Here is a 27,671-nt window from a genome sequence, read left to right as displayed (position 1 = left end):
GAGCATTGGGTAAAATGCCTGTTAAGATTGTTCATTTAAAAAAAAAAAAGAAGCTTGCTCTTAACAAAAGATACATTTACCTTATTAGAGCTTCTTTGCGTTAAAAAAAAAAAAAAATCTTGGAAATTAAAAGTAAACATGAGTTATGAGTTCATAAACTGTCCACTTGTCAGAACGTATGTCTGTGGAGTCAGGGGCAGAAGCAAAGGAACAGATAGTGCTGAGAGGGGCAGAAGGAGTAGAGGGGCAGGAGTAGAGGGGCAGATCAGTGCTGAGAGGGGCAGAAGGAGTAGAGGGGCAGATCAGTGATGAGGGGCAGAAGTAGAGGGGCAGATCAATGCTGAGAGGGGAAGAAGGAGTAGAGGGGCAGGAGTAGAGGGGCAGATCAGTGCTGAGAGGGGAAGAAGGAGTAGAGGGGCAGGAGTAGAGGGGCAGATCAGTGCTGAGAGGGGAAGAAGGAGTAGAGGGGCAGGAGTAGAGGGGCAGATCAGTGCTGAGAGGGGAAGAAGGAGTAGAGGGGCAGATCAGTGCTGAGAGGGGCAGAAGGAGTAGAGGGGCAGATCAGTGCTGAGAGGGGCAGAAGGAGTAGAGGGGCAGATCAGTGATGAGGGGCGGAAGTAGAGGGGCAGATCAGTGCTGAGGGGCAGAAGAAGTAGAGGGGCAGATCAGTGCTGAGGGGCAGAAGGAGTAGTGGGGCAGATCAGTGTTGAGGGGCAGAAGGAGTAGAGGGGCAGATCAGTGCTGAGGGGCAGAAGTAGAGGGGCAGATCAGTGCTGAGGGGCAGAAGGAGTAGTGGGGCAGATCAGTGCTGAGAGGGGCAGAAGGAGTAATAATAATAATAATAATACATTTTATTTGTTAGGCGCCTTTCAAGGCTCTCAAGGTCGCCGTACATACATACATACACAATACAAATTCAACAATGTAAAATGATTGAAAATACATTTAAAAACAAATATAGATTAAAAGACTGAGTGGTCAGGGTGAGAAGGCCTTTCTAAACAGATGAGTTTTGAGTTTAGATTTGAAGTGTGGGAGTGAGTGTGTGTTGCGGAGGTCATGGGGGAGGGAGTTCCAGAGCTGGGGAGCAGAGCAGCTGAAGGCTCTGCTCCCCATAGTGACAAGACGGGCAGGAGGGACAGTGAGGTGCAGGGAAGAGGAGGAGCGGAGGGAGCGGGCAGGTGTGGAGATGTGAATGAGGTCAGACAGGTATGGAGGGGCCAGGTTGTGGAGAGCTTTGTATGTGAGGAGTATGATTTTGTAGTGTATGCGGTGCGTGATGGGGAGCCAGTGGAGCTGTTGCAGGACAGGTGTGATGTGGTGATGGGAGGGTGTGTGTGATAATGCGGGCAGCTGAGTTTTGGACCAGTTGGAGTTTATGGAGTGATTTCTGTGGGAGTCCGAACAGAAGAGAATTGCAGTAGTCAATACGGGAAGTGACCAGGCTATGGATGAGGATGGCGGTGGTGTGTGGGGTGAGTGAGGGACGGAGGCGGTGGATGTTTCTGATGTGGAAATAGGCGGACCGGGTGATGTTGTTGATATGGGAGGTGAAGGAAAGTGTGCTGTCGAGGATGACACCCAAACTCTTTACCTGAGGGGAGGGGGAGATAGAGGAGCCATCAATGGATATGGAAAAAGGATTTATTTTGCTTAGGGTGGATTTGGTGCCGATGAGTAGGAGTTCTGTTTTATTGCCGTTAAGTTTGAGGAAGTTTGAGGTGAACCAGGTTTGTATTTCTGTGAGGCAGTCTGTCAGGGAGGAGGGTGGAAGTGTAGAGTTGAGTTTACTGGAAATGTAGAGCTGGGTGTCATCCGCGTAACAGTGAAAGTGAATGTGGTGTTTTCTAAAGATGGAACCAAGGGGGAGAAGATAGATTAGAAAGAGCAGAGGACCGAGGACAGAACCCTGAGGAACACCTGATGTGACAGGGAAGGGGTGTGAGGTGAATGACTTGAGCTGAATAAACTGAGAGCGATCTGAGAGGTAGGAGTGGAACCAGGAGAGGGGAGTACCAGAGACACCAATGGAGGAAAGTCTGTCGAGGAGGATGGAGTGTGAAATGGTGTCAAATGCTGCACTGAGATCTAGCAGGAGGAGGATGGAGAGTGAACCAGAGTCAGCAGAGAGGAGGAGGTCGTTTGTGATTTTCAAAAGGGCAGTTTCAGTGCTATGGAGGGGATGGAAGCCAGATTGAAATTGTTCGTAGATGTTATTGGAGGAAAGATGAGTGTGGAGGTGGGCAGCAACAGTTTTCTCAAGGAGTTTGGAAATGAAGGGTAGGTTTGAAATGGGACGAAAGTTATTGAGGTCAGAGGGATCAGAACCGGGTTTTTTGAGTATCGGAGTGACGGCAGCAGTTTTGAGGGTGGAGGGAACAGTACCGGAGGTGAGAGAGGAGTGAATGAAATCAGTTATGAGGGGGGACAGTACAGGGATGGAGGTTTTGATGAGGACAGTAGGGAGAGGGTCTAATTGACAGGTGGAGGATTTGGAGTTCCGAATGAAAGTAGAGATTTGGGTGACAGAGGGCAGGGTGAAAGAAGAAAGCAGGTGCATTGGGGAAGCGGAAGATGAAACAGGTGGGTTTGAAACAGAGGGGTTGAGTTGCTGATGAATCAGTTGAATTTTGGTGGTGAAGAAAACAGCCAGGTTATTGTAAAATTCTGAGGAATAGAGGTGAGGTGGAAGTGAGTCCGGGGGTTTTGTGATCTGTGAGAGGAGTGAGAATAGTGTTTTTGAGTTTCCTTCATGTGAACTGATTAAATTTGAGTAGTATGTGGATCTTGCTGTGGATATGGATTGTTTGTAATGGAGGATGTGTGAGATGAACATGTCTTTGTGTATGGTGAGTCCAGTTTTCCTGTACAGTCTCTCCAGTCTGCGGCCTTGTGTTTTGAGGTGTCTGAGGGCGGGGGTGTACCAGGGTGCAGAGTGAGTGAATGAAACGGACCGAGTTTTGAGTGGGGCTATGGTGTTGAGTATGTGGTGGAGGTGTGTGTTGTAGTGTGTAAGAAACTCATCTGTTGTAGAAAGGCCTTCAGCACTGGGGAGGTTATTGATGAGTGATGAGAAATGGTCCGGGTTAATGTCCTTGATATTACGGAACTGTATAGTGCAAGGTGGGTTGGATTTTTTGAAACACAGGTTGATATTGAATGAAATTAGCAGGTGGTCAGAGAAGGGGATGTAGTGGGTTTGAAGGTCCAATGGGGTTATTCCAGTACAGCATATTAAATCCAGGGAGTGTTTTTTGTTATGTGTGGGAAAATTGACGTATTGTTTAAAACCAGAACTGTCCAGACAAGAGGTGAGTAGTGGGGCTGATCAGTGATGAGAGGGGCAGAAAGAGCAGAGAGGCAGATCAATGCTAAAGGGGCAGAGGCAGCAGAGGGGCAGATCAGTGCTGAGAGGGGCAAAAGGAGCAGAGGGGCAGGCAAAGCAAGGAGCGGTAGGACGGGTGCAGAGGCTGGACTTGTCCTGGGCATATCCTGTAGGTCTTCCAGTCTGAAGAGGAGCCTGGTTTACTGCATAGAGACACTTCACACCTACAAAACAGGAAGTATATGAATAATCGGGTCCAGTTCATGTGGGCAGCAGTCAAAGCAGGCACTCCCAGACTTTCCTCACTCCAGAGCGTTCCCAGGCCAGCCGAGAGACATAGTCCCTCCAGTGTGTCCTGGGTCTTCCCTGGAGCCTCCTCCCAGTGGAACATGCCCGGAACATCTCCATAGGGAGGTGTCCAGGGGGCATCCAGAATAGATGATCGAGCCACCTCAGTTGGTCCCTCTTGACACGGAGGAGCAGTGGCTCTACTCCAAGCTCCGCCTGTGTGACCGAGCTCATCACCCTATCTTTAATGGTGCATTCACACCGGGGCATCAGGGGCATCTAGTCTACATTCAAAGTGGAGCGCCCAGCCACTCTGCACAGAAAACCCATTTCGGCTGCTTGTATCCATGATCTTGGGCTTTCAGTCATTACTCAAAGCTCATGACCAGAGGTGGGGGTAGGAACGTAGATTGACCGGTAAATCGAAAGCTTTGTCTTTCGACTCAGCTCTTTCTTTACCACAACAGACATCGTATCGCTGCAGCAGCTGCACCAATCCGCCTGTCAACTCACTACCCACCAGGTGCGGGCAAACCACCTTTTTCCAGTCGAGAAGCATGGCCTCGGATTTGGAAAAGCTGATTCTCATCCCAATTGCTTCACACTCGGCTGCAAACCGCCCCAGTGCCTGCTGCAGGTACTGGCTCGAACAATCCATCAGGAAAACATCATCTGCAAACAGCAGAGATGAGATCCTATGCTTCCCAAACCGGACTCCTTCTGGCCCCTGGCTGTGCCTAGAAATTCTGTCCATAAATGTACTGAACAGAACTGGTGACAAAGTGCAGCCTTGGCAGCATCCAACATGCACTAGGAACAGGTCTGACTTACTGCTGGCAATGCAAACACAGCTCCTGCTTTGGTCATACAGGGACTGGACAGCCTTTAGCAGAGGGCCCCAGACCCCATACTCCCAGAGCACCCCTCAAAGGACACCACGGTCCAAAACCCGGTTGAATGCCTTCTCCAGATCCACAAAGCACATGTGAACTGGTTGGCCAAACTCCCTTGAACTCTTGAGGAACCGATGGAGAGCATAGAGCTGATCCAGTGTCCTGCGACCAGGACGAAAACCATGGTCTCCCGAAACTTCTCCCAACCCTGAGTTTTTGCCTCTATGACTGCACAATCTGCAGCACACTTGGTCATCATCTGCCTCACGAGTAATGCTCATGGGGATATGGGAGTTTCCGCCGCAACAAGCACTGCAGACCTTACAATCACAGCTACGGGCGGCTGCGTCGACAATAGAGGTGGAGAACATGGCCCACTCAGAATCCATGTCCCCAACCTCTCCTGGAATGTGGGAGAAGCTCTCCTGGAGAGAGAAGCTCACATTACGCTTGGGCCTGCCAGGTCTGTCCAGCTTCCTCCTCCGCCAGTAGATCCAACTCACCACCAGGTGGTGATCGGTTGACAACTCTTGCTCTCTCTTCACCCGAGTGTCCAAGGCACACGGCCAGAGATCTGATGACATGACAACAAAGTCAATCATCGACCTCCAACCTAGGGTGTCCTGATGCCATGTGCACTGATGGACACCCCTGTGCTCGAACATGGTGTTCGTTATGGATATACTGTGACTAGCACAAATATACAGATAGCACAGATATATAGAGTGACTAGCACACTAATAACAGAACACCGCTTGGGTTCAGATCAGGGAGACCGTTCTTCCCAATCATGCTGCTCCAGATGTCACTTTTGTTGCCCACGTGGGTGTTGAAGTCCCCCAGTAAAACAACGGAGTCTCTGGTCAGTGCACTGTCTAGTACCCCTCCCAGGGACTCCAAGAAGGCCTGCACTGCTGTTCGACTCGTAGACTCTATTCAAGAATACTCTACATAAAAGTATTGCACACATAATTAAATATTGTACTTATAATGTGGTAGTGAGATATCACCACATTATTAACATATTATCATACTGAATCTGGTTACACAGTGAAAAAATCCAAGAAAAAATACTACTGTTTGAGAAATTTGGTAAAATTAAATGTTATTTTATATATTTAAACCTGACAATGCTTTGAAAGAACTTCTTCTCATCCTGGTCAAGACACACAGCAAATGTAGTGCCCTCACTCCCAGCATGCACCTGCACACAGTCCACCTTCACCTCTGATATGCAGAACTGCAGCGCGTGAGAATAAATTAGAAGGAGGAGGAAGTCAAATGAGAGTTAAACTTAACACAGTCAAATTAATTTACTGTTATCAGTCAAACCTGTTTGAAGCTTCTTTTAGACTTGGAGCACTGCTTCTTTAGAACCTCTGCCATCATCAGCTGAAGACTCTCTGTGAGGAAAACATATGCTTCAAATCATTTTGATAACAACCTACGATGAGGATTGTTAAAATATCTTGTGTCCCATACCAAGCTGCTCATGTTTCCTACAGGCTTTGTACACATTTACTGATGTACAAACTTTGTCCACTTCAATCCACTGACTCCTGCCACTGATAGCAATCTGAAATTATTTATGAGAAAAAGCCAATCATTCTGACATGAAGCATTAGCACAAATCAGTCAAAAGCAGCAAAAGGATTAAACATATGAATCTAAATTGAATGTAAATGTTTTCATCTTATATCTTTCATTGTTTGTGAAATGTGTTGTATCTTGAGTGTCTTCAACATTTGTACCGTACCTTATTGTAAGCCATGTTTAATGTTAAAGGAGCAGCCCCTTGCTCGTCGTCTATCCCCAAGCGTTTGCTGACAGCACCTAAATAATAATGGAACATTTTTAACTAAATTAAAAATCAGGTTAAATTTAGTTACAAGTGGCTAACACATAGTTGGTTTATTTTAATACTACCTTTTGTTTAGATTAGACCAAAAAACAAACTTTAGATAACATTCATGCACTCAAGCCTGCATCGAGAGAAAGGCCTGTTAACCGTCCAAGGTGGACACTACATATTACAGGCTCTACTAGGCTCTACGGTTTTGACGTTTGAGTCGCGTAATTAGCTATTTTAGGAACAATAGAAATAACAACAGTTTCTATTTGAGTCTCACCAAAACATTCATCAACAGTAGTAGAAAAGATTTTTTAAGGGTACGGGAGAGCTAAGAGGAATTGCTATATTCCTATTTAACTTAAAGCTCAATTGTGTAACATTTCAGCCAATTTAAGGAAAAGCATTTATTTCTTTATAAGTCATTTCATTACATTGAAAACGTGCATCTTTACTATGAGCGTGCTACTCAGATCTGAGCCGTACCACAGATCTAACACGTAACTTCACATGCCTGTTCCATCATGAGAAATGTTGCGCAGTGGACCTTTAGCATTAACCCTAAGGCAACTCAAACACAACTTGGATGAATCAATGTAGTTAAACCAGTGCCTAACTGCCAGCTCTACCACACCAATAGGTTGATGGTGTTTTTTGCTCTGAAAGAATACAATGTTCTTTGCAGGAAATATGTTGTGTGTTGACTGACCCATGGCCTTCACTGCTCTGGTCCCTGCAGAGTGTCCCAGCTCCAGAGAATGAACAAACACCTCCACTCTCTTCTCTCCTCCAGACAGAGTCAGCTGTGAAGCAGGAACGTCACTCAAAGGAAGTCCTCACATTTATAGAGTGGCTACATTTACATGGTCAGTAAAATCAGATAATTGAAGATCTGATTACTGGTGTGTGTTTACATAGACATCAGAAATCAAATAGAATACTCACATAAGATTTAGATTTTTACATGCCATCTTAACAACTGACAACTCCAGAAATCAGATGATGATCATATTATTCATGTGCATGTAAACATAGCCAATACAGAGTTAGTCTAACCTCAGCCTGGTAGAGCTGCACTAGGATGGTCTCATCAGCATGTCGACAGTAGTACAGAACCATTTCCGCCAACAGAGAAGGACGCATTGTAGGGACACAGCATCCTGAATCATCGCTATCTTTATTTGCACTCTGGAGCACAAAAAAACATTTAGATTTACTTACAAAGAAAACTGATCAAGCATATGGATGCTCTGTTTGTTAGGATCACATATAATGTCTGACTAAAACAAAACATCACCTGACAGAGAACGTCAGAAGACAGGCTGAGCAGACTGAGGACATTGCGTTCGTACCAAGGGTCCACCATTCCCAACATCTGAGCTACAGTACTGCTGCTTTCTGGAATGAGATCCTAAATTATACAAATAAAAATACTTACATCAGGCATCATAAATCAATTGTTTTATCAATCTAGCTCCAAAACCGACAAAAAATAAAAGCACAACATACACCTACTATTTCCTATTTCATTCTTTACTCTTAAACTAACCACTTTACATTGAAAAGTGTATGTCTTATAGAAGAAATAAGTTTTATAACTTAAAAAAACTCATTGATGATTTGTGTTCTCACCACAGAAGTTGATCCTTCATTTGCTGTTTCTGCAAATGCTTGGGTTTCTACATTTTTCCTTCTGGTAGGTACAAAATAAAAGCGTAGTTTGCATCTTTTTGTAAGTTGTTTACTATCTGTATGCTGCAGGTCTGTGTATGCCCGAGCCAACCTCCCCAACTCTTTATCCCCTCCAAAGACCACGACTCGGACTTGGACCACCTGCTCGGGCTCCTCTGTCAGATCACAGCTTAGGATGGGTCTCCTACGCATACACAAGTGCTTCTGTGGAGAGCCAGCTGATGTTGGACTCTGCCTTAAGGAGGGGTTGGATTGTGTTTTGTTCCTTGGTAGATCAGTTCGGCAGCCCATACTCCGAGCCCGGCGACAGTGCAAAGGGCTACAAGGAGTTTTAAACAATAAAGAAAACCGCTCCACACCCAGAAAAGACTTGGATTTCTTCTTGGGTTTCTGTCTCTGTTTTTGTGGTTCATCGTGACCTTGTTCCTCATTGAAATCACTGTCCATCCCAGAAGAACAGGACATGGTGGACACAGACCAGCTGGAGGACAGGGAGCGACCGGAGAGCACTGAGTCTCCAGATGTAGATGACACAGTGGAGATGCGGTTATTTGAAAAATCATTTTGTTGGTTTGCTTCTGTCTCATCTTCCTCGTCTACAATAGCGTCATCAAGGTCTCCATTCAAGAAGCACTCATCAAGGGAATCAGGGTCAGCCACATCACTGATGATAATACTGTGAAGAAAGTCTGGACAAGAAAAGATTATGTGGCCATTGAGTTGTAGGTTGCAGGGTTTCTCTGCAGGTGTTATTACTTACCAAAGTTGTCGCTTTCCCATGTCCTTATGTGACACTTTGGTAGAGGTAGTATCAAACCTTCAGTTGTACCTAATGAGAAGCAGTATATTTTTAGAATAATAACAAATTATACATCAAAAACATGTACCATGATTCAATCTGTCTTCTATTCAGTCACAAATCAAAAGAGATTAAATAAATTCTCTCACAATGTTCTCTTCCAGCTCTAAAGAAGGGTAATTTAACCAACCAATTAACCAACTGTATAGTGCAACAATCACCTATATTAAAGGAGGTTTGCAGTGTTCCAGCGAGTTTCTCCAGGAGTGTGTTGATGCTGTGATGAAGGCTCTGTCGGGCTTTGGACAGCTCGTCTGTGGAGGCACTCTGCTCCATATTCACAGTCAGTGTTTCCAGCAGCTGATCCAACTCTTCAGACGACTTTGTCTGGAAAGATCAGGTAGAAGTGAGCAACATCTAAAGTAATTTATAGTTTACAAAAACGCTGTATTTGCTGACCTGCAGTGCTGAGTGCACCACTGGCAGGTCCACATCCCCCCGCGCCGCCTGCAGAGCCTGGAGAATGAGGCTGATGGAGATGTCTCTGCTGTAGGACTGGGACGTACTGAGCTGGACAGAGGCACACTGCACCTCCGGAGGTATGTCCTCCTCTGGACTCACTAACAGGACCGTCCTGATGAACAACAATAATCCTAACTGAAAGTTCAATGGTTTAAGAAGCCATCCCAAACTATTAAACTATAGTTATTTACTGGTCCAAAATATATATATTACAGTTACATGAGATTTACACAAACAACAATTAAGAAACTTACATGGTTTTCGAACTTTGAGAGTTACTAGGAACTCCGTGCTCTGTCCTCACCAGCCTTTGGAAGGATATACCTACACAACATTTCAGCTTGTGAATACTGCCCTCTGATGGTGTCACTTTAAATTACATCCTGTCTGTACCTGGCGCCCTGAGCTCCCGTTGCAGGGTGAGCAGCACACGGCGACAGGCCGAGCTGCAGGGCTCAGGCCACGATAGGAAACAGTGGAAAAGAGAGTAGGCCTCCTGCAGCAGGCCGCAGTCTGCAGGCACGTGAGGGGCCTGTGGAGAGACGCACAGGTATAACATGGATAAATACACATTTTAAATTAGGGTCAGAGAGGTTAGTATTCTCACTTTTAAAAGAGTGGAGGTGAAGAGGAGAGTTAGAGGGACCACCAGCTCATACTCACACCGCTCTAATACCTGAAACAAATAACAGCATATTAAACATTCACATGTGGCAAGAATGAAGTTTATATCACAGGCCTACAATATTTTTAGTTCAAAATGAATACAATAACACAATGATTGTGTTATGAACCTGTGACATAAGTTATAAAATCTGTAATGCATTTATATACAATTCAAATTGAATGAAATAATAATAAATGAAATAACCCTTAACTTTCATAGGTGCATAGTCTCATAAATAGTGATTAATAACAGTTACAAGCTATTTATTAAGTGTGACAGAAAAGTGTGTACTGGACCGCTTTAGTTTTCTTCAGTATTTTGTTTAGGAGAATCACAGAGTTTTGAGAGTTCCTCTTCACCAGTTCTTCCAAGCACCACCGGTTGATGCACAGTCCAGCTAAAAAGACATAGTACATGGCAAGTTTTCAGTTTCACTCTCACACTGGATAAGTGCTATTATTACCCAATCAAATTATAGCTTTACATTGCCCCCTTTTAAAGGTGCAGAATAACTTTTCTGGTGGAGGGTTTGCTACCTTCTTGTCTCCACAGAGATGTGACTACTTTGACTGGAATGCTCAACAGTATAGGATAAACATGTGTCTTACATTTACGTATGTACAGATGTTTTTATAGATAAACAAACATGCATCTCACCACAGATATAACCTATAAATTCACCATGTCCATAGAGATATGTTTAGTGCCATACTGTGGTAAAAGCAAAGTATAACATCTCCATGGAGACAAGCAGGTGATGGACTCTCCACCAGAAAAGTTATATAGTGCACCTTTAACCTTTAAAACAGTTGGGCTATCACTCTTTTCTCAGCTGGGAGTATCCAGTGACTCCTTTGAAATATAGTGTTGCTCTAGAACAAATTTGCCCAGTTGTTGTTTTTGAAAACATACCATTCCAGAGCTGTTTATTAGGAGTGTCTAGTCCGAGATCACACAGACATCTCTCCAGGACGTGTTCAATACGATCCTCAGTGCACGAACTCTGCTCTGCCTGCTCCATCCTCACCTGCCATAATAAAGCACATCAGCCAACAGGACACCACCAAAAGCCACTGGAAGACATTAAGATAAATTAATCCAGTACGTTGATATAGTGTAATGTACTCACTTGAGCAGCAGAAGTGTGAGGAAAGAGGAAATAATGCCACTTCCTGACCACACCATGAGTCACAGGACAGAGCAGACCTGAGCTGGTTTGAAAGAATCACCACTTCTGTTTTTCAATGTTAAAAGAGCTGAGGCCACTGAATTTCAAATGTGCCAAAAGGATCATTCAGCTTTTGAAGCAGGAAGTAGAAGTAGAAACAGTGTTTAGTCCTTAAAATGTATTTGAAATGTCAATCAAGCATTTATCAGTGGTCATTAGGATGGATGTCTAAACTTGGTTGCTAAACTGTTGACAAAACGTTTTTCTATTGTTACGTCCAGTTACAACTGTTTGTGAGGAAGCAGCTGCTAGTCCATTGTCTGGATATAGGTATAGTGTTTTCACTTCTTCTGAACTAGCCTGACCAGCAAAACTGAGTCTTTTCCTATGTGATGCAGGTTAACTTTACTGTAACAAAGCCAATAATGCCTATTTGTTTTTATTTCAGTTTTTAGCATTAATAAAAGAATGCAAACAGGCACAGGCTCAGCAGTCTTACCACTAAATGTGTTTATCTTTGTCCACAATCACCCCAGATCAAGTAAGGAAACACTGCGGGGCCACATCCTCTGCACCAAAAGGAGAATGAGTGTGTATGCTCTCAATACTGTGTCTGGTCTATACTTAAGACAGGAGGGACAGTTTCAAGGATGTGTTTGTTTTATTTTGTTGACCACAAACTCTTTTTTTGTTTTGTTGTTGCTTTATTCACATATATTAAGTATGAGCAGTCCTGCACAATCAGCCTGTCTCCTCCCCCTGATAACAAAATGCTCTGGTCCACCAGCTGATGTCATGAGGTGCTTATGTTGAAGGTTAGGGTAATGGTGAAGGTTGGGGTTTGGTTATTTTAATAGATCCATAGTTTGGTTAAGTTTAGGAACAGTTAAAGAAGACATATTGTCCATGTATCTACTATACAGTTATAATCTCTGACATGCTTTGATGCTCTTCCAGCAGCAGGCTCTTACTCATTCTCAGTCAGGACACACACTTGCAGAAGGCTACTATGACCCTCGTCTATGGAACAGCCTGTCAGAGGTCCTCAGGGCCACAGAAAACGCTTATGTTTTTAAGAGCAGACTTAAGACCCAAGTTTTTAGCTTAGCTTTTATTTAATATTTATAAGTTTATTTGTATATTAGTACATGTGTTTAGTATATTTATTTATTATTAGGCTTATTATTTTTTATTATGTTGATGCGTATGTTCTTGATGCTGTTTCATATTCAAGTTCTTAGCTTTTAACTTATAACATTTTATCACTTTTAGGAACTGTGGCTGCTGGGGCCTGTCTCATAGACTCCTGGTTGGAGCCTCGGCCTCATCTCTTCTGGGCCCATGTTTTGATGTACTTGTAGCAGCTCTCTGCTCCTGGTGCAGATGAATCCTCTGATGGTTCTTCCTCATCTGGTTTGTCTGTACTCAGCCTCATTTATTTGTACCTAGCCTTATGCATTTTAGCGTGTGAATGTGTGTCTGTGTGAGTGCAATTTGCCTCATCAGAAGAAATAATTTTTTTTCCTTTTTTCCTAAGAATTTATTTATATAGCAATTGATTAACATTTATGAATTACTTGAATTATAAGCCTATATTTTAGATTGTTAAGATTATCTTATCTATGGTTAAACTAACTAACAACAAAAATCCACAAATCCAAAATTAATAAAACAAGCTACATAATGTGATTACACTCCTCATGTAGCTTGGATTTTTACATCTTGCAAAAAGAAGAATTTGATTAAATCTACTAACTGGAAACCTCAATACTTATGCTCAAGTACAGTTATTTACAAAATCTTCCCCAAAATCAATCATTTGCTTCAGGGCCATCAGAATGAGTTTTTCGATATCTTCTTCTTTACAGATCTCCTTGTGGTAGTTCTTCACATGGAAGATGCAGTTTAGCGGAATACCCAGGGATGCACCAAGCTTTTCCATCTAATTTATAACAAAAGAGTAAATATAACATTTGTAGCACACAACTTGCAAACGAATAAAACAGGTTAATACCTGATTTTTCACAAACTTGCTTCTGTAGACATTCCTTATGTTAGACTGGACCTCAGGGCAGTCCTCATCAGTCTTAGTAAGAATGGACATGTGAGGAATCCCTTATGAGCAATGTTAAGATGGTTAATTTTACAAGACAAAAAGCACAGGCCAATACCATCTAATAATAAAATCTATATTACCCAAGTCTCTTCCTGCACGTCGGACTTCTTTCATCTTGTTCATGAGTTCAGGACTTATGATACAGAGGGTTCCGGCTGAGACAACAAACAACAGAACATGTGTTTAGTCACTGAGACTGGGGCTGGGGCTGGTTTGCACTTGAAAAGGTGGACTGGGGATTAAACTGAAATTTAAGCATATCATGTAATTAATATACTGCCAGAAGAGCATTCAAAATGCAATGATTTTCAGCAAACAATGTTTGTGAAAGACAAGCAAAATATTTTTCCCAGATACTAGTCATCTTTCAATTCACAATTATGACCAAAGTGAAATAATATACACAGACACACACATTCAGAAGGAATATATTAATTTACCTTTCTCAAAGAATATGTGATTTTTGTCCATTCTTCAGTCTTGATTTTGGCTGAGATCTTTAAATATGTTAGTGCTTGCGGTACCTACTTTCATATATTTATATTTCCACATTTCTGTGGTGAATGTAATAGGATAAGTAGTAAAGTACTGTTCTTCAGTAAAATGTTTAGGTATGTATACTTTACTTAAGAACATTTTAAAGTGGATACTTTTTACTTTTTCTTCATTAAATCTGAAAGCAGTATCTGTACTTTCTACTCCACTACATTTTTGAACAGGATGGAGAAGTAAAAGTATTTTTTATGCATTTATTATTCATGTTTTATTGTTTGAGACCTGCAGAAGGCTGAGGCTTTAACACGTTCATCATTTGAGCAAACAAAAATGTAACCACAAATAATCAAACAAAAACAGCTAGAATAAAAACATTGATTCAATTGTTTGAAAAAAATTCTTTAGAAATTTTTATCAAAATCAAGACATTTGAAGCTTTATTAGATCTCTGCATGAAATGCTTTTTACTTTTTACTCTTTAAGTACATTTTTAAACATACTTTTTTTCTTTTTTTTTTTTTCTTGTTATGCTTTTTACTTGTATTTTTTGCCCTGGAATCTGTACTTTTACTTAAATTACAAAATTGAGTCCAACATCATTTATAACTTGCTTCAATAATAACACCAATTCTATATATCCTTTTTCTTCTCCAAACTATTTGCATAAACCTTAATATAATATTCCTTATAGAAATGACTGGCTGTACCTGTTTCAAACTGTGTCCTGTGGCTGATAGACAACTGATTTAGACAATAAGCTCTTACAAGCTGTGCAGACTTGAAGCTTCAGTGCAGCGTTTAGAGTTCAGCCCTATCCCAGAATAAGGGTGTGCATCTTTGAAAGCATTTGAGCAGTGCAATTTGCAAAATGACATAGCGTTCTCATTTACTGGACCCTTAAAAAGGCCCCAGAAGCACACCATACATATGATATATTTCTGATATTTAATAAAACCACATAACACAACTTTACACTTGTGTTTCATCTGCCATCATCTTGTTGTAGAATACAGCAGCAGAGACATAACCACAGGAAGTATAGGTGCTGGGGGTGTAACAGCAGTTCTTGTAGGCCAGGAACCAGGGAGACAAAATATATTTTACTCATGAGACAAATAGGTCAGCAGGGGTCGCAATATTACTACAAAACATTCCTGGGAAAGTAAAATTATACTTTGGACCATTGTTTAATATGCATTTTTGGAATAAATGAATTATTTTTAATCTTAGGAAACATCTATGGTTACAACAACCTTAAGCAAATCAAAAAACAAATTACAAAATAGTCCACTACAATGAAAGAACTGTCTACTAGATATCCTAACTGTGAGATTACTTTGGGGGCAGATTACAATATGGTAATGGCTGAATAGCTTGATAGGTGTCCTTCCATATTTCAAAATCACCAAATCAACTCTATTTTGAATGAATTTTGTAATGTATTCTAATTAAGTGAAGTGTATTGCACTTTAAGTCCAGATACCCAGATCTTTACTTGGTTTAAACCAGACATTACAATTAAATCTAGATTAGATCTTGGCTGATGTTGGAGTTTACACCCGACTGCAGAATTATCAAGTAGGAGTAAAACTTTTTTTGGTTTGGGAATGCGAGTTGTTAATCCCTGAGTAATGATGGAGGAAGCTCTACTTTATTAATACTTCCTGTTAATACTTCAAGAAGAAATGGGCACCGCTTACACATCATTGTATAGTCAAGCTCACAAACTCTCTCACTGGCCTGTGTTAAATAAATAACGGTTATTGGAAAATGAATTCAAACCTTCTAAATCATGAACCCTTTTGTCAAGATATAAAAAGGAACATTCAGGGTATAACTATAGATGCTTCATTATCAAATAACATAAACAAATGGGAATACTTTAAATGTAAAATACATGAAATTTCAATTTTATAGTAAAACAATTAACCAAACCAACAGGCAAAAAAAAATGATATCATAAAAGAAATGAATGATATCAGCAATAAAATTAAATAAAATAGTTAATCACATTAAACTCTTTCCTGGACAAAATGTATATTTCTAATGCCAAGGAGGCACATAACAGAGCATAGAGGAAAGGAAGGAAAGTTCAGCACATTTTTGTAGATTAGAAAAAAGAAGGCAGAAACAAAATACAATAAAACACTTACAATTGTTGATTAAGAATGTAGTAATGCTGCAAAAATCTCAGAAGAATTTTTTGAATTTAATAGCAGACTGTGCTTCTCCTATTCACATGCTGAGGCCAAGGCTCTCTTTGAATCTATTAAGGAACAAATCCCAAAAGTTGATGATTGTATTAAGACATGTGATGTAGAAATTAAAACTGAATTGGAAAAAGCCTTAAAATGTTTATCTCTAGATAAACCCACAGGCTCAGACAGCCTAACAAGTAACTTCTACAGGCACTTCTGGGATGATCTTAAAAAAAACAAAAAAAAAACAAAAAAAACCCCCCATAATATTCAATATGTTAAAAGAAATCTCTACAATTCTTATTGTACCAGATGCAATGAAACAAGAGGTCATTACCCTAATCCCCAAACCAGCTTACTCAACAGCCAATGGTTCTATTAAAGCTATAAATCAAACACATTTTAATTAGATTTGGAAAGGAAAAACACATTACATTAGGACGAATGCTATGCTACAAGAATTCTCCTCCAACATCAACAGGTGTAAGGAGAATAGATTTACAAGCACAATTTCAGTCCCCACAAAACCCAAATTTGGAACTATGTACTACATACGCACAAATCTATACATTTACACAACTAGTTAGAAAATGGTGTATGGCCTGTGATACTCTTAGACCATACAGGAAATATTCTATCTTTTGAGAACTTTTTTTTCTCAAAAAAAAAAAAAAAAAAAAATGCTGAAAAGTCTTAAAATTTCCCATTACACCAAAGCAAAAGAGATTAATTTTAAAGTTCTTAATGGTATATACCCCTCTGCTGAATATGAATAAAATGTCCTATATTGTTTGAATGTAATTAACTGCATAAAGGAGATTATTTATATATATATATATATATATATATATATATATATATATATATATATATATATATATATATATATATATATATATATATATATATATATATATATATATATATATATATATATAAAGTCCATAGTAACAGTAACAGTAAACCAAATTTCTATGTATTTCTATGTGATGTGTAGTACAGATTGAAGAGTTTTATTTTTCCGGATGAGGTTGTACAGCATTTTATTGATTGATTTTTCATGTGGTTACATTAATGCATCCATGCAGCACTTCAAAGGAAGGGGTGATGCCATATTTGATCTCAATGGAGGAGTTGCCGTTACAGGAAAGGATTTAGACTGCCTTTATGAAAAAAACTTCCGAGTCACATTTGCGCAGTGACTGGTAAATTAATTGATATTCCAGGATGTGAAATGCTAGAATAAAATATAACCATGTGTCACCATCTATAAGTTTGATGAGTTTACAATGAGATCATTGACTCATAAAACCAGACTAGAACTCCTCCACCACATATGCATATGGCAATGTTTTTTTTTTGGTTAGCAAGTATGTTGGCTAGTATTTCATAATCATTGTTTAGTCCAGCCAATTATCAAGTAGGAGTAAATATTTTTTTGGTTTGGGAAAGTGAGTTGTTATTCCCTGGGTAATGTTGGAGGAAACTCTACTTTATCAATACTTTCTGTAAAACGTCCAAAGAGAAAGGGGGATTTTCACTAGACGTTTTAGTAAGTTTTGCAGATAACACATCATTCCCTGGCGATTTGTTACATTTAGATTCATGATTGCATCCTGAATTTCTGTCATTGTTATACAGCCATCATATTGCTTTTGTTAAATTGGGCATAGTTTGATCATTTTATAGATTGTAACATTTGAGCTATATGTTCTTCATAAAATTTACTAGAATAAAGATTACTATAGAACTCTGTACATTATGAAGCTATAACCTTCTGATCATAAATGACTTGGTCTTGAATAATTTTTCTAGACTAAAACACATGCAAAATGTGCATTGTACCCCCTCTTCCATCCACCTTAATCTGGATCACATATGGCCCTTGAGCTCTCCGTCTACACATTTTGTCAAGTTCATTTTGACATTGTGAGAGCTGTACTAGTTCCTACTCTCCAGGAATCACATTTTTGTTGGTTTAGAAAGATATTTTATCACAGAGGGCCCTCCCATCCATAGGTTCCAGAGGAATGAGAAATTAGGACTGTTGCCATAGTGATTAACAATTTAAAACAAAATGAATCTTTTGAATGGGGAAAAATGTCCTCAAAAACTCCTGTATCCCTATGCATCAGATGCCCTCCCCAGTGCATCAGGTTTACTCCCAGAGTAGTTTGATTTGTAATTTTGTATTGTCAGGTTTATAAAGAGCATCAAGATGAGGATGACCTTGTTTACATGACCGATGCCTCACACAAGATGTTCGGATCCTGACCCCTTTTTTTTTTCATTTGTACGAAAGTGACATTCTAGACAGTAGACATGTACTGATGACAGTGAAAATGGGGGTAGATCGGCTAAATAGCATCTTGACATGCGCAAATTGCTCCAAGTATCACGTTAGAGGGTCAATGAAGAGGAAATGACTATAACATGGTTAAAAGTTCTGAAAAGTCAAGTTTTTTAGTCCCTAATGAGTGGGTCCAGAGTTAGTCCAGACTCAGACGTCTTCATTGTACTTTAACCTTTTTCCCCTTTGCTTTCTTCTTGTTTAATTTCTTTTTTTTCTTCTTGCTTGGATCAGCCATCTCTCCTCTGAACTGTCCCGGTTTAGTCCCCGGTTTAGTCCCAGGTTTAGTCCCAGATCTGGCCTGTTTTCTGGGGTGCGCTTGGCTTCTCTCCCGGTCCTTCCTGTTCTTTGGACTTTTGGGGCTGTGTTTTTGGAGTTTTTCCGGTTGCACAGATCTCTTGACTCGAATGGAACGTCCTTCCAGTTTAGAGCCGTCCAGTTTAAGAGCCAACTGCACACTGTCCACACTCTAAAACAAAACACACTGATGAACCAGGACTAAACTAAATCACGTAACTCAAAATGCAATACAAACCCTTAAATTAACCGTACGCATCCTGTATCCTACAATTTTAAAAAAGTTAATAAAATCACAACAACAGGGCCTTAACCTGCAGATAGAGGACACAGTTTTTCTGATTCTCAGTTTATGGACAGGCCTCATGTGAAAGCTCAGAACCTCCAGAATTCACTCACTGAGCACAGAGGTTTCACTGAGCCACAGAGGCTGCACTAGCACTGATTCATGATTGACTGCAAGTGCTGGGTTTAAAAGTAGTGGCCATTCAGATCAGACTCCCGATTGGATAATTGTCTTGAACCAAAACACCAAATTATAACATAAATAAATGAGGCATCATGTCTAATGTTTTTGTCATAAAGAATAAATCATCATTAGAATTACCAGTAAAAGTTATTAGAGATGGGCCAATATGGATTATTTTAGCCAATACGATATCCGATATTTGTCCTGCTGCTGTGGCCGAACTGATATTTGCCAATACGATATTTAGGTTTTTGAAGTAAAGATCACATATGAACTTTTCATGTTTGTAAAAATAATAACAAAATATATTATGGTATAAAAGAATGTGTTACATGTTTTTTGTCACATAAACACATATAAGACTGATTAGTCTGTTCAGAAAGGGCATTCAAAACCTGGGACGTTGCCAAAAAATATCAGTATCAAATATCATTATCGGAAGATATCAATATCAACAAATCTGTATAGAAAAAAAGCTATATTTAATTTGAACATGTTTACCTTGTATCTGGGAATACAGAAAAGTCAGGTTTATGAAATTTTAAAATCAAATCTTACATACTTCTACCATATTAAAAGGAACTATAACAGTCCTGAAATAGTCAGTGTCCCGTAGCAGTAATAGTATTTAAAGCACTTTACCTGGAAGACCAGGTATCCAGTACCAACAGTAGTATAGTAGCAAAAGACAAAGTTTAAATCTGTCAACTCCGTCAGTTCTGGAGTAGTAGTAGTAGTAGCAGCAATATTGGTAGTACTTTACCTGGAAGAGCAGGTATCCAAAGCCTTTCCCGAGTCCGGTCTGAGGGTCTCGGATCAGACGGACTCCCATCACAGAACCACAGTCCTCAAAGTGTCTGCGCAGTGACGACTCCTTCAGGTCTGAGCATGACATTACATGTTTATAAGGTCTGAGCATTAGTTTTTTCTATTTTTTTCTAAACTCACCAAAAGGCAGGTTCCCAATGAAGACGGAGCGTTTGTGATCATGCTGCAGAAAAACACAACAACAGTTATTCACACCCAGGGGGCATCTGACACACGGGGATACAGGAGGATGAGAGGGCATTTGACACAGAGACACGGGAGGGTAGTAGGGCATCTGACAGACAGAAAGGCACTGACCGAATCCAAGGCTGAGACCCGGTCCACACGGATGAACAGGTCTGGCTCTAGCTCCTGCCCATTCCTGAAACAGACCTTCAGTATAAGAGTCTTTATAAGAGCCACCTTTGACCTTTGAAAGTAAAGTCTGCGGTACCAGCTTGTACCTGTCGAGGGCACTGGCAGCGCTCTCCTCATCTTTGAAAACAACGTAAGCATTTATGCTCTGCTTCTGCGGGTGGGCCTTCCTCCTGCACAGAGATAGGGTTCAGTCGCCGGGTTCAGTCGCCGGGTTCAGTCGCCGGGTTCAGTCGCCTGGTTGTACTTACATGATGGCTGCAACTCTGCGGGACATACTGGGGTCTTCTCTGACCTGAAACAAAGTGTGATTCAAGACCGGGACTCAGACCGGGACTCAGACCGGGACTCAGACCGGGACTCAGACCGGGACTCAGACCGGGACTCAGACCGGGACTCAGACCGGGACTCAGACCGGGACTCAGACCGGGACTCAGACCGGGACTCAGACCGGGACTCAGACCGGGACTCAGACCGGGACTCAGACCGGGACTCAGACCGGGACTCAGACCGGGACTCAGACCGGGACTCAGACCGGGACTCAGACCGGGACTCAGACCGGGACTCAGACCGGGACTCAGACCGGGACTCAGACCGGGACTCAGACCGGGACTCAGACCGGGACTCAGACCGGGACTCAGACCGGGACTCAGACCGGGACTCACCAGAGACCTAAACCGGATTGACTCGATGGCCCCTTTGTCTTTGAACAGTGTCCGCAGAGTCTGAGAAGAGAAACACAAGTTAGTAACATTCTCTGAGCCTTTCCTCGGCCCCTTTGACCGGCCCCTCTGCGCCACTCCATTCTTCTGCTTGGCTCATTTCCTCTGCTTGGCTCATTTCCTCGGCTCTGCTCCTCTGACCCTCTCCTCCTCTGACCCTCTCCTCCTCTGACCCTCTCCTCCTCTGACCCTCTCCTCCTCTGACCCTCTCCTCCTCTGACCCTCTCCTCCTCAGACCCTCTCCTCCTCAGACCCCCTCCTCCTCTGACCCCCGCTCCTTTTCCTCTCCTCTCCTGAGTGCTGGGTTGTGTACCTTCTTGGTGGAGGACAGTGGCAGGTTGCCCACAAACACAGTCCTCTTCTCTCTCTCCTTCTCCTTCTGTTTGTTCTCTTTGAGTTTTTGTCGACGTTTGACCCAGAACTCAGGTCCATTGTCCTCCTCAGCTCCAGGCGCCCTCCTCTTCCTGCGTCTGACCAAAGTCTGGTCAGTCTCATCACCCGCTTGCAAAGCCTGCTCCCTGTTGAACAAGGAAAACCAGGACTGAACCAGGACTGAACCAGGACTGAACCAGGACTGAACCAGGACTGAACCAGGACTGAACCAGGACTAAAGCAGGACTAAAGCAGGACTAAAGCAGGACTAAAGCAGAACTAAAGCAGAACTAAAGCAGAACTAAAGCAGAACTGAACCAGGTCAAAGGCAGGACTAAAATAGGACTAAAACACTACTGACCCAAGACTGAACTAAGACACATACCTGGTCTGGACTCTGGTCTCGGCCTCTGGAGTCTTTATGACTTTCTTCTTCTGGGCCTGAACTTTTGGGTCTTTTGGTTTTTCCGTGGGTTCAGCGCTCCTTACAATCTGTATAAAGAAATACAGTCACACCCGGACTACACCCGGACTACACCCGGACTACACCCGGACTACACCCGGACTACACCCGGACTACACCCGGACTACACCCGGACTACACCCGGACTAAACCAGTGACAAGGTCTAAACCAGTGACAAGGTCTAAACCAGTGACAAGGTCTAAACCAGTGACAAGGTCTAAACCAGTGACAAGGTCTAAACCAGTGACAAGGTCTAAACCAGGACTAAGCAAAGATGGGACCACAAGACCAAAGCAAGACTAAACCCGGACTAACAGAGGTCTAAAACCAGAGGACAAAACCAAGTCTAAACCAAGTCTAAACCAAGGCTAAACCAAGGCTAAACCAGGACTAAACCAAGACTAAATCAGCACCAAAACAAGATTAAACCAGTGTCAGGGTCTAAATCAGGACTAAAACAGGCATAAACCAGGACTGAGAACAACACAGGACTAAACCAGGTCTAAAACAGGACTGACCTCCGGAGCGGGTTGGAATAATGCAAATGAGAAGGCTGGGGTGGTAAACAGAGCCGACAGAGAACCAGACCCAGAACTGGATCCAGGACTAGACCTGGACTTTGAGAGACTCCCAGAGACCAGGCCGACCTCATAGTCCACAGTGTCCTCACTGAACAGGCCCGGTTAATTTGGAAAAGAAACAACAGAAGTGTTAGGTGTGTTCTATCAAAAATGACGACTGGAATCGATCAGTTAAAATCACAAAAATGTATTCCCTGACAAATACAATCCTAATACAGAGCTCTGGGTCAGACCATTGTCCCTAACAGCCTACGCACGCAGGACTTAAGCCAGGCGCTCTGACTGCCCACCTCTCCCTTGACCCAGAGGTAAAAAGCAACAATCATGCATATGCAAATAATATGCTGAGCAGGTGCACGCCTGGATTCCTCCTTCGAAACCTCTTTCAATTTTTTCTGACATCCCCAGCTGCACCTGTATGTTTTCAACCTTGAGACATCTCCGGATGTTTTATCTCTGTAAATGGAGTGTTTGCAAAGCACATAGCTGCCTCCTGTTATTCAGAACACACAATGTTGCATTTAAAAGGGCACTATTATAATGATGTCAGTGTTTAAGTATTAAAACAGTGTTCAAATCAATGTGTGACTTCATCAAACAGTATTCAAACAAATATATGAATTCAGTGTTTTGATATATACGTGTGATGCACCTAAGAAGTTTTATTACTTGATATATCTTTCAGACGTTTAAAGGTCCTATAGTACACAAAATTGATTCTTGTGAGCTTTAAGCCATGTTATAATGCTGTTACTTCCTCAAAAAACATACCTGGAGTTGTGTTTGTTTCATTCACACATGTTTGACTAACCCTTCATTATTAATCTGTCTACATCTCCAAAGCTCAAAATTCTGTTTCACCTTGTGATGCCATTAAGAGGTAGTTTTCACATTAACAGCTACTTTTTACCTTTTGTTCAGTAAAGTGTAGCAATTCCAGGGTTCGAATCATCCAAATCATTCTAGTGAAGGTGTATGGAGTTTAAAAACACAGTGGAGCACTTCCTGTATTACCACATGACATCAAAAGGTGGAACAGAGTGTTTTTTTGTTGTTTTTTTTTACAAGAACTCAGCCTAAATATGCAGGGTTTGTGTGTTGTTGTGATGATGAAACAACATTGTAACATAGATCAGATAACATAGACCCTTTAATGACAATAATATGTAAAAACAAAAACAAAAAAACAAATAAAAAACCTAAAGAATGCTCGCAAACGTTCAAATTATGTGTTAAAGTTCAGAATAAAAGCGTTTAAATGACCAACCTCGACTTCTGTTTCGTCTTCATGGTTTCTCGTTTGGCCACTTCAGCTTAAATTAAGTGACTTTAATTTGTAACCCGTTTGATAATTCACAGCGCGGACATTTGTTTACAACACGTTTTTTCAGCGGTCCGGCGGCGAAATGTGTCCGGGAACAACGGTAAACCAAAGACAGTTTCCGGGACTGAGGTCGTTGATTTTAAGATAAACGTTGCCTAATTCATGGATCCTCGTTACTATTATTACAAATTAAACGAATTTGTTAGAGAATTTGTTTTTATAGTTTCATTTTGTACGGAGACACATAAAATAATCGAATAAATGATAAACGAAAAGTAATGTAGCCCAGAAATGTTTTGTAATTTTAAATTAATAATTGTAAAAAAAAAAAAAAAGAGAGAGAGAGAGATCCATATAGATCCATGGTGGGCTCTCAGTATTGGTCTTAGGACTTTGCCACTCGCCTACGGCACAGTCAGAACAGTGCCATACGTGCCTGAAAATGCTGCATTTAAAGACTTTTAATAGTTTTATCAGCAGCGCTGAATCTGCGCTATTTTATTGGTCTTTAATTATTGCCCAAATGTATTAACATTTCTCGAGTTAGAACAGAAGTTAATTATTACCGATGTCTGGATTACAATATTTAACATTTTTTGGGGGGAAAAACAAACAATGAAAATGAGCTCCCAAGATTTACAACAAAAATTAACATTTATTCACATGCTTGCTGCATTTCTCAACATCTCCAATCAGCTCATGGTATAAACAAAATTAAACTAAAAAAGATATTTTATTCCCATTGGGAGAACACAGGTTGCAAAGTAAGAATTAATTATTATTCTATTCCGACGGATCAATTTAAGACGATACTGATATCCGAGTTTTGTCTTTGTCTTGTGTCCGATAACTGACATTAACCTTTTTAAATCTATAGTATAGACCAAATTTATGTTAAGTTATAATGAAGTTTACAAATTCACTTTTCACTTTTGTAAAAATAATAAAATGTATCTGGGATATAAAATCATATTTTCACTCTTGAGTCTGTTAAAAAACACAAATCTGATGCACTGAGGACAAAATGTAATGACACATGGGCATAGACAGAGACTGAGGCAGTGCAGAAAAAATATCAGTACCAAATATTGGCAACATTTTCAATATTGAAACAACACCCATTTCTGGGGAAATCCTCTGATATCATCGATAAACCATCCCTATATTATTGTAAAGATTAAAGATCCTCCAAGGTTAGAGGCAGTTAGGCAAAAGAACATCAAGAGTGAGTACATTTCACCACACAAACTTTCTCTTTTTGTGGTTTGAAAATCAGCTACTGCAGCTTCAAAAGCCAAGCAGGTATTTGTGAAAACACAGATTGGTGGTTCAATCCCGGCAGCCAGTTCAGTCACTTGGCAAGACACTTTCTCATCTGTCCACCAGCAATCACAAAGTCACTGTTAAAAATTCACACAAATAGGCTGCCTAAAATTGAAAATATCCCCCATTGTAGTTCTATTCGTTGTATTAGTTGTATTAGTCTTCTGCTTCAGTCTCGTTTCAGATCTCGCTTCAGTCTCGTTTCAGATTTTAGTCCTGGTTCAATTCTGGTTCAGTGCTGTTTTAGACCTGGTTCAGCCTGGGTTTAGACCCGGATTAGACTTGGTTTAGTCCTGGTTGAGTTCTGTGAATCCAGTGATGACATACCAGTGTTCCTTAGTGGGGGTGCACACCAGAGCCTCCACGGGAGGCAGACTGAGGGAGTGTGGATTTGGTGAAGGTCTGAGCCATTGCTTGACCTTGTCTCTGTGGAAGATGATGACGTAAGCCATAGAGGACCCCAGAACCAGCCCCAGACCCGGCACAACCAAGGCTGGGACCACCCAGAAGTGCTTTGATCTGGCCCGGTGCACCTCCTGGCACACAGGGTGGCGTGGCAGTCCCTCTGGCTTGCCGTGGAGCAAGTACTGGACTGTGGTGCAGTAGGTCTGGCCCTCGTCCAGCTCTGAGATGGTGAGAGAGGAGAGGGACTCATGGTATGACTGCTCCAGATGCTCCGGTCACCCCACACAGACCAAATGCTGCGCAAAGTCTTTGTCCTCATCCCACAGAGCGTGAGACCACAACAGGTGCACTGTAAGCGAGCCCGGCAGCGATGAGAGGGTTACCTGTCAGACCAGAGACAGGGACACATTTTTTTAAAGTTATTAATTATTAATTACTTAATAATACTGGAATTTCCCCACTGTGGGACTAATGAAGGCATATCTTATCTTATCTTAATTCACTCCATATTGTAGCCACAGCTGCACTGCGGTAGACTGACAGAAATTTGGCTGCCAATCAGCACCCGGACCCTGGTTTAGTCCTGATTCAGTCCTGGTTTAGTCCTGGTTAAGTCTTCGATCATTCCTGGGTCAGTTCTGGGTCAATTCTGGGTCAGTCCTGGGTCATACCACGCTTCAGTCCTGGATTATATCCTGTTTCAGTCCTGGGTTATACCCGGTTCAGTCCTGGGTCAGTCGTGGGCTAAATCCCGGTTCAGTCCTGGGTTATACCCAGTTCAGTCCTGGTTCAGTCCTGGTTCAGTCCTACCTGTGGCGTGCATGTGTCATTTCTTCTTCTACACGCCTCCACAGCCTCAGACTCCTCCCCTCGTCTATGACCTTTGACCTGCAGCTGCACACAGCCATGCTTTGCCCCACGCATCAGACCACTCACGTCACAAGGAGGTACTGCGATATGGACACAGGAGGGGATGTCCTGCCATCGGTCCTCCATAAAATGCCTGAACTGCACCATGAACATGACTCCACCAATGTCTTCTGCACCAGGAGACCAGCTCAAGAGCCCCGACTATAATGCAAGAGGGACAAAAGTTTAAAGAGGGGACATTCTGAAAAATCGATTTTTTAGCTTTCTATCATACTATAATGTTGTTCCTCATCAAAAACATGCCTGAAGAGGTTTTTGATGTCATCTATGCATGTTTGAGTAATCTAGCAATCTCTCCCAGGCCCTATTCAAACCCTCCTTACAGTTAGCTGTACGAGCCTGTACAAGGCTCCGCCCACAAGCCTCACACAAGCATCACTCACGCTCTCAAACAAGTCTCCATAAATATATAAATGATACATGATACAAAACTGTATAGTACAACTTCACAAAATATACAATGTGCAGTAGTTTCATTAGCGGGATGCATGCTGATTGCATTGAGATGTCTCTCTGAAATGAACGTGAAACTTGTCAAACATGTTATTATGCTGTTTTCATTGAATACAGCATTTTTTTTTTAAACAATAAAAGGTAACATGGTGAGCTAAATGTGTAATGTGTTAGCAGTTAATACCCCATAGAAGTGCAATAGTGCCTCTTTAAAGTGCCAATGACAGGTCAAACTACTCATTTCGCTAAAACATCAAAATCTTGCTTGTTTTTTTGTTTGTTTTTTTTAGAAATTTTGGTGAAGTTTATGTTACTTCTGGGTTGGACATGGGCAGCAGATATGACATACATAGGCTGTGTCTCAATTCGCCAAATGCACCCTTCAAGGGTCCTTACGAAGTACTCTTCAAAAGTGTAGTTTGAAGGTTCCGGTCGAGAATCTACCCTCCTCAGTGTAGCCGCCATCTTGCTGAAGTGGGACAGGCCCACACCACGGACCGCACTTCCACCGCTGTCTTTGAGCGTACGATACGTACATTACGTACGTTATCTTTAATGATTTATTATTTAATAGAAAAAAAAGTCAAGATGTCGTCTTCGCAGCCGTTTCATTTTTTTTAGATTGAATATCAATAGGCAAATATAACGTTCGAGGTGATTTTTTTACTCAATTGTAGCTACTTCATAACTTAAACAAAATATACCTTGTGAAAACGTAATAACAGAGACAGAGGTAACAATATAATTTTTACATTCATAGTCTATAAACCAGAGAACACTGATTAGT

The 27,671-nt window shown here is 41.5% G+C and overlaps 3 protein-coding genes and 1 pseudogene across 3 annotated transcripts; all 4 read right to left on the bottom strand.

Moving 5' to 3' along the window:
* Nucleotides 1-1,185: 1,185 nt before the first annotated feature.
* LOC117374590 (phosphoinositide 3-kinase regulatory subunit 5-like) lies at nt 1,186-11,089 on the bottom strand. The gene is made up of 17 exons (XM_033970759.2): nt 10,948-11,089; nt 10,332-10,432; nt 9,976-10,044; nt 9,762-9,900; nt 9,623-9,692; nt 9,306-9,480; nt 9,068-9,233; nt 8,808-8,876; nt 7,988-8,736; nt 7,653-7,766; nt 7,412-7,543; nt 7,065-7,158; nt 6,263-6,339; nt 5,989-6,082; nt 5,839-5,909; nt 5,631-5,746; nt 1,186-3,549 (listed from the first exon to the last, which is right to left on the bottom strand). The coding sequence occupies exons 1-17, from the start codon at nt 11,054-11,056 to the stop codon at nt 3,402-3,404; spliced, it is 2,493 nt and encodes an 830-aa protein (XP_033826650.1). The 5' UTR covers nt 11,057-11,089; the 3' UTR covers nt 1,186-3,401.
* Nucleotides 11,090-12,927: 1,838 nt separating this feature from the next.
* On the bottom strand, nt 12,928-13,516 carry LOC129456457 (interferon-induced protein 44-like). Its single transcript, XM_055223725.1, has 3 exons — nt 13,400-13,516; nt 13,218-13,318; nt 12,928-13,145 (listed from the first exon to the last, which is right to left on the bottom strand). The coding sequence occupies exons 1-3, from the start codon at nt 13,440-13,442 to the stop codon at nt 12,981-12,983; spliced, it is 309 nt and encodes a 102-aa protein (XP_055079700.1). The 5' UTR covers nt 13,443-13,516; the 3' UTR covers nt 12,928-12,980.
* Nucleotides 13,517-17,035: 3,519 nt separating this feature from the next.
* rbm34 (RNA binding motif protein 34) lies at nt 17,036-23,880 on the bottom strand. Its single transcript, XM_033971853.2, has 11 exons — nt 23,717-23,880; nt 22,387-22,537; nt 21,790-21,896; nt 21,346-21,550; nt 20,976-21,035; nt 20,562-20,605; nt 20,400-20,483; nt 20,254-20,317; nt 20,077-20,119; nt 19,892-20,010; nt 17,036-18,831 (listed from the first exon to the last, which is right to left on the bottom strand). Exons 1-11 carry the CDS (start codon nt 23,737-23,739, stop codon nt 18,523-18,525), a joined length of 1,209 nt encoding a protein of 402 aa, XP_033827744.1. The 5' UTR covers nt 23,740-23,880; the 3' UTR covers nt 17,036-18,522.
* A 1,503-nt stretch (nt 23,881-25,383) lies between these two features.
* Nucleotides 25,384-26,524, bottom strand: LOC117375402 (uncharacterized; annotated as a pseudogene).
* Between the last annotated feature and the right edge of the window lie 1,147 nt (nt 26,525-27,671).

Source organism: Periophthalmus magnuspinnatus, chromosome 8 (assembly GCF_009829125.3).
Source record: "Periophthalmus magnuspinnatus isolate fPerMag1 chromosome 8, fPerMag1.2.pri, whole genome shotgun sequence".
NCBI lineage: Eukaryota > Metazoa > Chordata > Actinopteri > Gobiiformes > Gobiidae > Periophthalmus > Periophthalmus magnuspinnatus.
Note: the sequence above shows the minus strand (reverse complement) of the source record. Positions and strands in the feature narration are given on the sequence as shown.

Bases quoted from the DNA above. Each gene is read 5' to 3' on its own strand.
- LOC117374590 (XM_033970759.2), bottom strand. From the start codon at position 11,056: ATGGAGCAGGCAGAGCAGAGTTCGTGCACTGAGGATCGTATTGAACAC. The intron at 6,340-7,064 runs GTCAGTCAACAC...ATTATTATTTAG, and splicing joins CAGAGCAGTGAAGGCCATGG to GTGCTGTCAGCAAACGCTTG. The intron at 6,083-6,262 runs GTACGGTACAAA...AAATAATTTCAG, and splicing joins TAAACATGGCTTACAATAAG to ATTGCTATCAGTGGCAGGAG.
- LOC129456457 (XM_055223725.1), bottom strand. From the start codon at position 13,442: ATGAACAAGATGAAAGAAGTCCGACGTGCAGGAAGAGACTTGG. The intron at 13,319-13,399 runs GTAATATAGATT...ATTGCTCATAAG, and splicing joins ACGTGCAGGAAGAGACTTGG to GGATTCCTCACATGTCCATT. The intron at 13,146-13,217 runs GTATTAACCTGT...GTTATAAATTAG, and splicing joins GCAAGTTTGTGAAAAATCAG to ATGGAAAAGCTTGGTGCATC.
- rbm34 (XM_033971853.2), bottom strand. From the start codon at position 23,739: ATGAAGACGAAACAGAAGTCGAG. The intron at 22,538-23,716 runs GTTGGTCATTTA...GGGCCTGTTCAG, and splicing joins AAGACGAAACAGAAGTCGAG to TGAGGACACTGTGGACTATG. The intron at 20,011-20,076 runs GTGAGTTTAGAA...TGTCATGCTCAG, and splicing joins CATTGGGAACCTGCCTTTTG to ACCTGAAGGAGTCGTCACTG.